Source organism: Musa acuminata, chromosome BXJ3-1 (assembly GCF_036884655.1).
Source record: "Musa acuminata AAA Group cultivar baxijiao chromosome BXJ3-1, Cavendish_Baxijiao_AAA, whole genome shotgun sequence".
In the NCBI taxonomy this organism is placed as follows: Eukaryota; Viridiplantae; Streptophyta; class Magnoliopsida; order Zingiberales; family Musaceae; genus Musa; species Musa acuminata.
This window is the reverse complement of record NC_088349.1, coordinates 11,153,348-11,165,564: the sequence shown is the minus strand read 5'-3', so window position 1 is coordinate 11,165,564 and position 12,217 is coordinate 11,153,348. Positions and strand designations below refer to the sequence as shown.

At 47.0% G+C, this 12,217-nt stretch overlaps 3 protein-coding genes across 4 annotated transcripts; 1 reads left to right on the top strand and 2 right to left on the bottom strand.

Moving 5' to 3' along the window:
* Positions 1-1,914: 1,914 nt before the first annotated feature.
* Positions 1,915-4,161, top strand: LOC103990575 (UPF0496 protein 1). Its single transcript, XM_009409764.3, has one exon. It carries the CDS (start codon positions 2,820-2,822, stop codon positions 3,981-3,983), a length of 1,164 nt encoding a protein of 387 aa, XP_009408039.2. The 5' UTR covers positions 1,915-2,819; the 3' UTR covers positions 3,984-4,161.
* A 390-nt stretch (positions 4,162-4,551) lies between these two features.
* On the bottom strand, positions 4,552-6,839 carry LOC103990584 (protein transport protein SEC13 homolog B). 2 transcript variants are annotated; one of them, XM_065137135.1, is made up of 2 exons: positions 6,680-6,839; positions 4,552-5,707 (listed from the first exon to the last, which is right to left on the bottom strand). In XM_065137135.1, the coding sequence occupies exon 2, from the start codon at positions 5,673-5,675 to the stop codon at positions 4,767-4,769; it is 909 nt and encodes a 302-aa protein (XP_064993207.1). In that variant the 5' UTR covers positions 5,676-5,707; positions 6,680-6,839; the 3' UTR covers positions 4,552-4,766. The 2 variants fall into 2 exon arrangements, with proteins under 2 accessions (XP_064993207.1, XP_009408052.1); XM_009409777.3 differs by having other exon boundaries at positions 6,685-6,835.
* A 3,252-nt stretch (positions 6,840-10,091) lies between these two features.
* Positions 10,092-11,189, bottom strand: LOC135628256 (protein SOB FIVE-LIKE 5-like). The gene is made up of 4 exons (XM_065134855.1): positions 10,688-11,189; positions 10,528-10,620; positions 10,374-10,448; positions 10,092-10,302 (listed from the first exon to the last, which is right to left on the bottom strand). Exons 1-4 carry the CDS (start codon positions 11,039-11,041, stop codon positions 10,270-10,272), a joined length of 555 nt encoding a protein of 184 aa, XP_064990927.1. The 5' UTR covers positions 11,042-11,189; the 3' UTR covers positions 10,092-10,269.
* Positions 11,190-12,217: the final 1,028 nt, after the last annotated feature.

The window sequence follows — 12,217 nt, the reverse complement described above, 5'->3', positions numbered from 1 at the left end:
GCTTCCGCCGCGATGTACCGGTTAGCTCGCTGGAGCATATCTGGTACTATGGTGGGGGGTCGCTCTACGAGGGACCAGCAGAATCTGGAAGGTCGCAAGCCTACCATAAACGCCTGCACCAATAGAGAGGGGTGAGTGTCCGGTAAGCTCCGGATTTGCGTGGCAAAGTGATCCACGAAATGTGAGAGGGGCTCGTCCTCTCTTTGTTTGAGTCCGAGGAGCAGTGCTGCGGAGGGCTTTAGCCGGGCATGGGCTACGAAGTGGAGCTCGAAGTCCTTGGCGAGTTGGCCGATGGAAGTGATCGTTCCAGTCTTTAGGTCGTCGTACCATGTGCGGGTCGTTCCCCTCAGGGTCGTGGGAAACGCCCTGCACATTAAAGCATCAAACGTTCCGTACAGTGGAGTCGTCGTATGCGTCCAAAGAAGGGAGCTGGAAGTTCGGGGGAACCACGTGATCTCGTATCTCTAGTGCGAACGGAGATCCTCGGTATGCGTCCATCCCGAGCTCTCCCTCTGAGTTGCGAAACTCCTCTAGTTCGTCGAGCCGCTGACTAAGAAAGCGTAGCTGGGCTCGTAGGGAGTCCGTTGACTCCGGAGATAATACTTCGGGCTCCGGGGGGCCGCTCGGGTCTGCCATCACTGGATCCCCGAGTGGGGTCGGTCGAACCCGAGGTGAAGCGGGAGGCTCCGGAAGCGTCATGTGGGCCCAGGCGGGCGGCTCTTGTTGCCGTAGCAGCTGAGTCATAAGTGAGGGTGTCGGTTGGGGGACGAGTGGGATGATGGTTTGCACCATATCCGTCAGAGCTCGGACTTGACGAGCGAGGCCGTGAAAGGCCTCGGATGACACTAGCAAGGGGACGCTCGGAGCGCCCTCGGGCGGAAGCAGATCCGGGTTGTCGAATGAACGCCAGTAGCGTTCCGAGGTCGCGGGGAGGTCGTCAGCCCGCGGCCTGTCACGCAAGGGACGCACAGCCTACGCCCCTGCTAGGAACGATCCCTCGGCAGGGAGTTCGTCGGGATCAGTATGAGGATCCCTCGACATTCGGGCCCTCCTTCTAGCGCCAATCTATTGGTGTAAATAACTTTTCTAGCCGTGGCCTCGGGGCCGACGCGGCTTGTTCGGGGGTCCGAATGGCGGGGATCTTATGTGGCGTCCCTCGAGGTCTCCCGGCAGCTGAGCACGGTGGTTCGGGTCGGGTCGGGAGGAAGCTCCGCCGCAGCGCCGAGAAGAGGCGACACCGTCTCGCACCTACACACAGGTTGGGCCGGGAGCTCGACCCGACCCCTCCGACGATCAAGTTAGCGATGTGGAGAGGGTTTTGGAGGAAGAGATGCCTCCGAGTGCGTTGTGCTTGTGTTCCTCCCCCTTGTTCGTATAGAACTCTTGGGTATTTATAGATGAGTTTGATGTTACCTGATGTGGCTGTCTGCAGGAGTAGGATCGTACCTCCGATGGCGTCTGACATTGCCACTGGGGTTGCGTGGAGAACCGGCTGCCGCAGGGCATGGGCGAGCCTCAGTCGACGTCCTCCTCTGCCTCGGTTGAGCGCGCGAGGTCAGACGGTGGAGTCGTTGACTAGGAGCGGGTGACGCTGGCGCATATCAAGTCGACGTTAATGCTCATTTCCTTGGGCAGTGTGTCATCCAGGCATGGCTGACGTCATGATGTGTCACATCGTCATTTTTACCCTTATCAAAAATGATTAAGGAGTAGGAAAACCAAAGATTTATAAGTTTCTAACATCATTCTTATTCTCAAAGATATTTTTTGGGATTCGTCTCAAAAATATAAAATCTTATGAGCTCACCCAAGTTGGATAATAATTTGTCAGCTTTTGTATTTCAGTATAAATGATGATAAAATATTGAATTATCACATGTACAATATATAATATGTATATATGAAAAAAAAAGGTTAAAAATTCTCATAAGGTACATGTGACCTAAATAGCAATTGACCAGGTTGATGCAAGTTATCAGTATCCAATAATTAGTAGGATGTTGTCAACAGGCGAGCAAACATCTCTAGTGGAGATTCGTTGCTTATATCCACACACAAAACTCTGTTGTTGCTTAATAGAATGTCTAAAGTTGGCTCATCTGGTAATCCCATGCAGCTGAGATCATATATACATCAAACTAATCATGCATGCATTGAACTTTAATATTTTATCAGTCTTGTTTTAGTGAGAACTCTACAACAACAGTCAGAAATGGGACAACAGGGACAGGTTCATCATGCATGCAGAGCTGCTACGTAACCTTGTTTGAACTGTTCTAATACTACTATCAAATGATTCGGATGATGTTATTACTGGCAGTGGTGCTGTGTGGCCAATGAGAGAGAGAGAGAGAGGAGTTGCTTCCCAAGAGCTCCATTTACCCAACGCCTTCCTCTTCTTTCCTCGTTTCTCATGCGTACAGAAGTGTCGACAAAACTGACACGCTTCCTCTTCCCTTCGCCTCTTCGGCAATGTTTTGTGTCGTTAACACGTCCCCGGCTTCCCACATTGCTCTGCTTTCTTTCTTCTTTCCTATATGAACACCTCGAAGGCCCATCGAGTTTCGTTCTCTTCTGGTTTTAGTCGTGTCAAAGAACACCCATTTCTCTCTTCGTCTCTCCTTCCTTTTTAGCCTCGTCTTATCATCCTCAAGAGTCCATAGACCCTCGCCTCGTTTTCTTTGATTTGTTCTTCGAAGGAGAAGCCAAATTTGATCTTTCTGTTCTTCCTCTCCCTCCCCCTGCATTTGATTTCTGCTGATCGTCTCTCCTTCTTCCTCCACTTTTAACGCTTTTAATCGGGAAAAAACTCGACTTCGATGGGCGCTCACCACAGCAAGAGGCCCGACACGCCGTCGGTCCTCTTGGACGACGGCGGCGGCGGAGGCGGCAAGGCCGACATCCGGTACATGGCGGAGCTGAGCTCCTACGAGGCCGCCTGCCGCCTCGACCCCGAGCTGCAGGGCTTCGACTCCACGCTGCAGCGGTGTACCAGCCGCGTCATCTCCTCCCTCGCCCTCGGCGTCGAGGTCCGCTCCCTCTCCCTCGACTCCCTCCGCGAGATCACCGGCTGCCTCCTCGAGATGAACCAGGAGGTGGTGAAGGTCATCCTGGAGTGCAAAAGCGACATCTGGAAGACCCCCGAGCTGTTCGGCCTCGTCGAGGACTACTTCGAGAACAGCCTGCACACCCTCGACTTCTGCGCCGCCCTCGAGAAGTGCCTCAAGAAAGCCCGCGACGGCCAACTGATCATCCAAGTCGCCCTGCAGCACTTCGCCGAGGAGGAAGCCGAACCCGAACCCGAACCCCAAAAGGACGCCAAGAAGAAGTACTCGAGGACACTGGAGGAGCTGCGGCTATTCAAGGCGGCCGGCGATCCCTTCACCGAGGAGTTCTTCCAGGTCTTCCAGTCCGTCCACGGGCAGCAGCTGCTGATGCTGGAGAAGCTGCAGCAGAGGAAGAACAAGCTGGACAAGCAGCTAAGGTCCATCAAGGCATGGCGGCGCGTGTCCAGCACAATCTTCGCGGCCACCTTCGCGGCCGTCCTGATCTGTTCGGTGGTGGCGGCCGCGGTGGCCGCGCCTCCGGTCGCCGCGGCCCTGGCCGCCGCCGCGTCGATCCCGATCGGGTCGATGGGCAAGTGGATCGACTCGTTGCTGCACGACTACCAGAATGCGGTGAAGGGGCAGCGGGAAGTGCTGAGGTCGATGCAGGTGGGCACCTACGTCGCCATCAAGGACATGGAGAGCATTCGGGTGCTCATCGAAAAGGTGGAGATGGAGATGGCCTCGCTGCTGGCTGATGCAGAGTTCGCCATGGAGGACGCAGAGGCGGTGAGGATTGCGATGGAGGAGATCAAGAAGAAGGTGGAGGTGTTCATGAGGAACGTGGAGGAGGTGGGGGAGCAGGCCGACGGCTGCAGCAGGGACATCAGGAGAGCCAGAACGGTGGTTCTGCAGCGCATAATTAGGAATCCAGAATGAAGGAAGGAAACCCATACCATCCATCATTCTCTCATTCACCATCTGTTAGCCCCACATGATTTCTTGCATTTTCTTGTTGATTTGTACCTACCTTCTTATGTTATTGCATGTATCCCTTCAAAATTAGTAATTTCATGTTTATTCCTTTATATTCAAGTTTAGAAAATTAATATATGTATATATATTTTTTTTTTATTTATTTACATGTAGTTTGCAAATAGTATATGTGCCTTATAATTATTATGTATATATATATATAACATAATAATTATAAGGCACATATACTATTTGCAAACTACATGTAAATGATAAATAATAATAACAATAATAGATTTCAAATTCCGTATTCATCATTTACCCTTTACAAAAATATAAAGCTGAAATGGGATGAAAACAACACACCCCACAGTTCAGAAAACCTTAGGCAGAACACACAACCGATACCACAAGACAAGATTGTATGTATCGACTACCATCATCAATCACCCACCTCAACACTTGCTAGTCATGCATTGTGATCTGATGCCAGTGCAATATGCAAATGAGAAAAGAAAAGCACAAGACCAAGTACTAATAAATTGTCTGATAATCTAAGAAATAAATCCTTTTTTGTTTCAGTCGGAATAGAGGAATCACAGCACATCACCGAGTCCGAATAAGACCTTTTCAAGAACCACATACTTAAGAAACTACACAAAGTCTGATGAAACTTTCAACAAATAAAGCATGGAACAAGTAGCCGACACTGTTTGGCATGACTAGAAATCCAAATTGGAGTCGATCTCATGGCTCAACCGTCGTCACCTGCTGCCACTCACCGTCCACGGCTTCCTTCCACAGTGTGACATTATTGTTCCCGTCAGCTACAGCTAAAATGTTTCCGGTAAGTGACCATGATACTCTCCAAACGGGGGCGTTGAAGTTATTCAAAACTTTGCCCTCCCATTGATCCCCTTCCTTTGCCACTGTCCATATGACGACTGTTCCATCCTGTGAAGCACTGGCGATAGTAGATTTTGGAAGCCCCAAGTTTGGTGCCCAAGCTACATCTCGGACCCAGTCGGAATGCATCTGGAGAGCCGGAAAACAGTCCATCTTCCAGTTACCATTGTAAAACTTCCACACTTTAACAGTGTTATCACAGCCACCGGAAGCAAGCTTCTGCACAGGATCAAGCTGTCCTGAACCAACAAGGACACCTGGGGCCAAAGCTGGAGCCCATGTGACCGAAGTCACACCCACTGGATGCGCCTGATCGATCCTCGTAGTGTCCCAGCCACCATCAGTTCGTGCAGTAAAGACTGAAATGTTTCCGTCTGAGGAACCACAAGCCAAGCAGAGGCCGAGCTCATGAGGCGCCCATGCAATAGAGTTAACAGAGCTCTTGTGCTCGGTGAAAACATGTGCCTGAATCCACTCATCGGGTTTGCTCCCTTCCTTCCATATGATCACCCGGCCATCGTAGCTGCAAGACGCAATCATAGACCCGAACTTGGGATGTGCCCATGCAACTTGCCAGACTGGCCCATGGTGGCCACTCAGTGTGGCAAGGTGCTGGTGCGAAGAACCACTCACACCAACAATCTTGATCGTCATATCCGAAGATGCCGTAGCCAGGCGCTTGCCATAGTAGTCCATCGCCACATCATGGACGACATCCTGGTGACCCGTCTCTATTTTCTGCGAAGGCATTATTCCAGTCTTGTATTTCTCTTGCAAATTCTCTGTTGGGAACAAAACAATAATGTATGAAAGTGTCTGATCGAATCAAATTTGAACCATAGGGAGCCTTTTCAGCTCAATCTAATGTAACTATTATGTTATTCCGATTATCCAAGACCAGATGTAACAATTTGGAAATGAGTACTTTTTATCTTTCCATGTTTCTTAAGCATTCAGAAGTCCTATAGGAACAATATTGTTGGTACAAAATTGTGCAAGCAAACCAAATTCAAAATGTAGGCATTCCTCCTTTTTATCCAAAATCAGATGTATACAATTTCAACTTAGTAAAACAACACAATATTACATTTTCATGTGTATAAAATTGTACTATATGACTAATATTTAGCAACAATTTGGCATGTGAAAAACAAAAAGGACAAGAGAGGCAATATGCGCCATGCATTGAATTTTTGATATGCTAATTACAGGAGAAAGATATATGCACTGAAATAAGCCAGTCAACGGAAAGAACTATAGAGCTACAAAAATAGAACATGAACAGATCAATCATTGCACAAATCCAGATCAGGCCAATATTAATAACTGTTGTAAAAAAAGTCCAAAAATTTCAGGAACTAATCAATATTAACTCTTGCATCAGATCAGCGAACAAAAACTTATGATCGCAACAAGCCAATGAATGCAATCTGTACTTACCCAAGGCGATTTGAACAGTAAGGGATTTACGCGTCATTAGAACCACAAGTAAGTACGTCAAACAAACATAGGAAAAGTGATCGGATGAACGGAACCGTGGAAACCACAGATCGTCGAACGGTTGGGCAATTCACCAACGCAAAAGACGATTGGGCCCAGATTCCGTTTGCCCGTCACCAGATCTGCGAAAACCAAATCCAGATCTGATCGAAAAGAAATGCCTTCTCGAAAATTGATTGCGAAGATGTAACGGTTAGCAAGAGATCCACTGAAAGGGCTCAAACAATTACAAACAGATCGATCGAGAGACGAACCTTACGATTTGGAGAGCAAAGGAAGGCCTCGAAGAACTTCTTCAACGGGGAGAAAGAGGAGAGATGCCGTCGGCGCCGTCTGCCGGACAAAAGAGGACGGGAGAGAGCCGACGTTTCTTTAGGTTTGGGGATCGAGTGAATTGGGCGCTCGTTTTCCGGAATTAGCCCTCAATTCCTTTAAATATTTCTCGGACTAGCCTCGACTCCAAAGTAATACGGACACTATACTGCTTTGACCAGCATGGTATTTTAGTAAAAAGCTGTATTTCTAATGGCATTTAATCTACTTGACCCGTTAACCCGAATTGACGCACTTGCGGGTGAAGAAAGAAAAACAACCCGAACCCGATCGATACATCGAACAGTTTAAACGGGCCGTATTATGCCCAAATTATTAGCCTATTCGGCCCATTAGATCTCGCCTCATTCACACACCCCTGCTGCTGCTGCTGCGGGTCTTGGAGAGTGCCATCGCCGGCTCCCCCATGCCGGAGCTCTCAAGATGGTTGTTGCTGTTGTAAAATGTCATTGTTGTCGACAGGAACATCATCGGTATCTGACCTTTGAGGCTGCAATGCAGTGAATGGCATCTCCATCTAACTTCTCTAGGTGAGTCAGCTTCTCCCTTGAACCCATCAGAAGAAGAAGAGGCGTGTCAAAGCCGTGTTGAATTTGAAGTCCATGGATGGTGGTCAAGTCCATCAGGTTCGGCATTGAAGAAGCTCGAAACCCAATTGAACATGTTTAATATGTTTCCATGACAAAAATGAGCATGTTAGAGATGTTCTCATTACATTTGTTTAGCAGATGATGGAACTAAAAATGAGTGAGTTCAGAGAAGATGGTGTTGCAGAGTAACAAAGAGGAGTAAAGTCTATGTATCATTTCAGTAGGTAAAGTTGCTTCCAAACAACCATTTGCATTTCAAAGTTGAATTCGTCACATATGTTTAGTGGTTGGCAGGCACTTTCAAGGGCACTTAATGTGATCAGGTACCTGTAACATGCACGCACAAGCTCTTGTTTGAGATCCATTAATACTAGTGGGTCTTCGGCTGTTTATTATACTGCTTAAATTTCTGTATGCTTGAATAGGTTTTGCATTCAAGCCAATATTTTTTGATACTTTGATTCCATTACATGTGCAAGTTTGGCTTCAACACTCATGAAATCTCTCAGAGGAACTCATTCAATCTTGAAATTTTCTGACACATGGCTTTACTTTTCTTCCACTATTACAATATATGATGTGCTTGGGGATCTTCATTTTCATTCTTTGAATCATGTTCCTTGGAATCACCAGCAAAGGTAATTGTAGATGATTGGAATCATATTAGTTGGTTTGACTTCCAAGTGCTTCTGCATCCAGCAAGTGTTGGCACTGAAGAGATCCGTGCATGGCAAGACTGCAGGAGAGCTAATAGATGTTGATGCGGCAGAGGAAAGGGCAGCTGAGATAGTCCCAGGTGTGCTGCTGTATTGATGAACTCCACATGCTTGGCATTGAAGTGCTCCTTCCTGAGCAATGTCTTGTACAAGGAGATGGCCCCAGTGCTGGTTGTTGAGACAATATGAGGGATGACAACCCATGGCTTGCTGCTTGATTCTTAATTCATGCATTGACCACCATACACAGAATGCAAGAATTTTCAACATCAGGTGCAGAGAGGAAGATGTGGAAGGGTTGGAAACGTGAAGGTTTCTTGATAGAGACAATGGCCTGAGAACTCCTCAGGTATACAGTCCACCTTATCAGCAGGCCTCAGCTGCTGCCACTGGCTTACTGAAGAATGATGTATGATTGTGTAGATACAGGAAGTGGATGAAATGAAGGCATGCGGCCTAATGATGCATCTCTTGCTGTTTCTCATTCAAAACTGAAAGGCTACAGCTCTTGTGTTTGAATCTGAACCTTTAAACGTTTTGTTGTGACCAGCAATCAATCCTGTTCATTTCAGATTTGAATTTGTGTGAAGTCTAAACATTTGAATTTGCTAGTGACTGGATGGATCATCATCTTTGAGACTTTATAAAAGGGGTTGTGGAGGACATGTAAAAGATCATGTCACACCTCTCAGGCACAGGAGAATCATGAGTTGTCTTTGCTTTTGCTGATGATACTTACAAATGATGTTAAAGAAGTCTCAGCTAAGGTTTTACCCTATATAACCTACATCAAGGAGCCTGTCCACTTGCATATACTGCAAAGGAGATTGGGGGTACCAAGGTAGCATATTAATTACAGTGTCAGACTTGTGGTCTCATGTGGTTCTTCTCTTGTTTTGGGGGAGTTCATTGCACTTAGAGCCTGTTACAATCAAGAAGAAGAAGAAGAAGAAGAAATGTAGTGCCAAAAACACACGTTGGCATGTGGGACATGGGAGCATTTGTGTGTGTGTGCCAGTGCAGGCTTGTTGTTTTGTGCTGGTTTTGGGACATCCAGAGCATCTGGTTCTAAATCCTTCTCATGTCCCTGTCAAGGCTTCAGGCATTTGACCAAGATGAGAAAAATATTTATGAAGGTAGAGCAATCTCTGGATATGCTGGGAAGAGCAGTGCCATGGAGATTGGAGCACATGTCAGTGACGCTAAAGGGGATGTTGACTTCATCCTCTTCAGATTCTCTCATCTAATATGGACTGCAGTGAGGCAGCAGCCATTTGATATGCTTGAGGAAATGCTGCTCATTTGTGTTGATTGTTTTCTTTCATTCAACTCATGAGAAGAGCAAAGCAGCAGGCAGAGGAGACTGACTCCCCCTAAATAGCTACAAGACTAATGCAGAAAAATATGTATCAATTGATAGATACAAGACTCCATATAATTTATATGTAATCTTACAGATCTCAAGCTTAAACTTCGGATATGGACATCAGCTTGGTGTGTTTATGTTTGTGTTTGACACGATCTGGCTCTATGGCATCTTTTATATCCACAAGATCACAGCCACTAATTTCCCAATTGAAGACTCTTCTGCTAGGTAAGAAAACTAGTGATGTGAGTTCTTTCTTTGGAGAAAGGAAAAGTGACAAGTTGATTTGATTTGATTAGTATTTCTACTGCAAAAGCACAAATGGATTCTCTTTCGCATCCTGCCATGTGTATGTTTTCCTCTGATCCAACACAAATGGCAGATCCAGCAGCGGGAAGAATCCAGCTTTGTTTTCTCCATAACAGTGACTCAACACAATTATGCTCATCAAGTTGCTTATCCTGCTACAGAAAGTGAGAGTCCATCAGAGTGCAGCTCTCTTCTCAGCCACCATATGCATGTGGCAGAGGAAGCGAATGGAGGAGAGCTGAGTGGCTTCTTCCAAGAATAGCAGGTTAGAGCTGAGCATGGAGCCACTGAACACAAGTCACAAGCTTCATCTTGTTACCCTCATTCATGACAAACTATGTAATTAAAGAAGTGAAAACAGAAGACAAATGATTTTTTTTCCCTTTTTTGTCCGGTTGTTCCCATTGCAATGACAGGTGAAGAGAAAACACCAGAGAGCATGTAAAATAAGCAAAAGAAAGCTAAGGAAAGTTCTCTGATATCTATACAAGTCCTTCTTCTTCTTCCTGAGAACAGTGATATGAGACTGGTCACCAAATTGTTTTCCTTTCTTTCCTTGATACCTGTGGTGGTCAGAAAACAAATTATTTAGGAGAGAGAGATGAAAAGGATAAGTGTGTATCAGCAGCTTAACTGGTCTTGCTGAGGTTGGCTTTAGAGGAGTATAGGATTGAAGGTAGCCTATTTGCTTCTGCAGTGCAGAACTCTCCTGAAAGATGCCATGCAACATGACCAAAATAAGGATCAAAGAAGAAGAAGAAGAGCCAGGAGAAGAACCAGAAGTGCACCTCAAGATGAGCGGATGAGAAGCTCCGAGTGAAGTCAAAAGCATTGATGGGCTTCATTTGGTAGTAGCAGTAGTTGTTGTCTTTGAAGCGAGCCTGCAATAGAAGTGGTTCCATGACTGTATCCAAGATTACACAAGTAGAGTGCAGCACCGAAACATGCCTTGGAATAGCCGAAGAGAGGGGAGGTGGCAGTGTCAACCAAAACAGAGGAGTGATCGATGTGTTGCTCCTCTCCGACTCTCCTCTTCTTGCAACCATCTCTGGCCATGGCAGCAGCAGCTGGAGCTGAGACGGGGCAGAGGCAGCCAATCTTCCCAACGCAGAGGTTGGATTTGCGTTGGCAGCGGCATCGCTGCTCATCCTCTTCGCGCAATTGCGGTGGACCAGAGGATGCGTCAGAGACCATGGACAGGTCCTCCTCCTCCTCCTCCTCATCCTCCAAGTACGCAGTCCAACCGGACTGGCACCCACTGCTGCAGTCTGAGCTCATCTCTTCCTCCTCCCCCGGCTTCATTTGACGAGTACAGGATGAGGAGTTCTGCTACCCGTAGCTCTTCTTCTTCTGCTGCTGCCGCTGCTTCCTCTCCTTGTGGTTGGCGACTGCTTTCCGAGAGGCAGACATATTAGTAAGCGGCAGAAGGGGAATCCAAGCCAAATCCCAGACTAGTTTTGTCCCAACGCTGATGACAGGTGCCACCCTCCCCCACCATTCTCCTTTCCTCGGTGCTGGTGAAATGAAGACTGCCAGTTGTGCTTTCAGCTCCTTCTCGGCGAACATGGACACACCAATGGGATGGTGACAAAAATAGCATTCCACCTCTCTATTCTCTCTCTCTCTCTCTCTCTGACACATGCAAATTACTACGTACGGACATGAACATACCTCATACTCTTCGATCTGATCTCTCTTTTCTCTCTCTACACTCGTCCGGATTGTGTTGAGAAATAAACGAAGAAAAATCAATAATCAAAGCACTCACCCATCACTATACGATGATGGCTTCACATGCCACATACAATGGACGGAGAAAGCGTCGGAGCCGCTGCGGCGTGTCACACATCAGTCACTGCGCCTGCTACGGACACCATTCCAGTCTCTTTCTTTCTCTCTTTCGTCCAGAGTCATTGGCATCCGTACTGTACGTCGTCACTGTGGCCACAAATAAATCTATTGGGAGCAATGCTCATTAACTTTGTCGTGGTCGCCACCATCTCGTGCATGGTGAGCAGTGAGATGACAGCATATCACTGCTGCGATCCTTGTCGGTAGACTAAATGCTGCCCTCGGTCAGCCGGTAATCCACCACATCTCAAGTAAAAAGCTTCTTGGCTTTTCCATAACACAACACAGGTCAGGCCAGTGAAATGTTGTCATCTCTCTGTCCTATCTGCCCTCAATCAGAGAGGAACTTGCAGAAAATGGCAGATAGTAGCAGTACTCAACACAGCATAACAAGTGTCCTCCGATCCACCAGTACCACTGTGTCTGGCTATTGAATCAAGGCATGTTTTGAATGGATAACAGCTCGGATTTGTTTATGTGGCTTCTTGACTCTTGTGCAGATACATGAAAGCTTGTCTCATTGGAAGTTGAGTCATGGCAGTACAAAATTCAATTCTCCCCTTTGAGGATATGTGCAAACAGTTCTCACTGGAATGGTGGTGAATCTTGCAAGGAAAAGGCCACTAA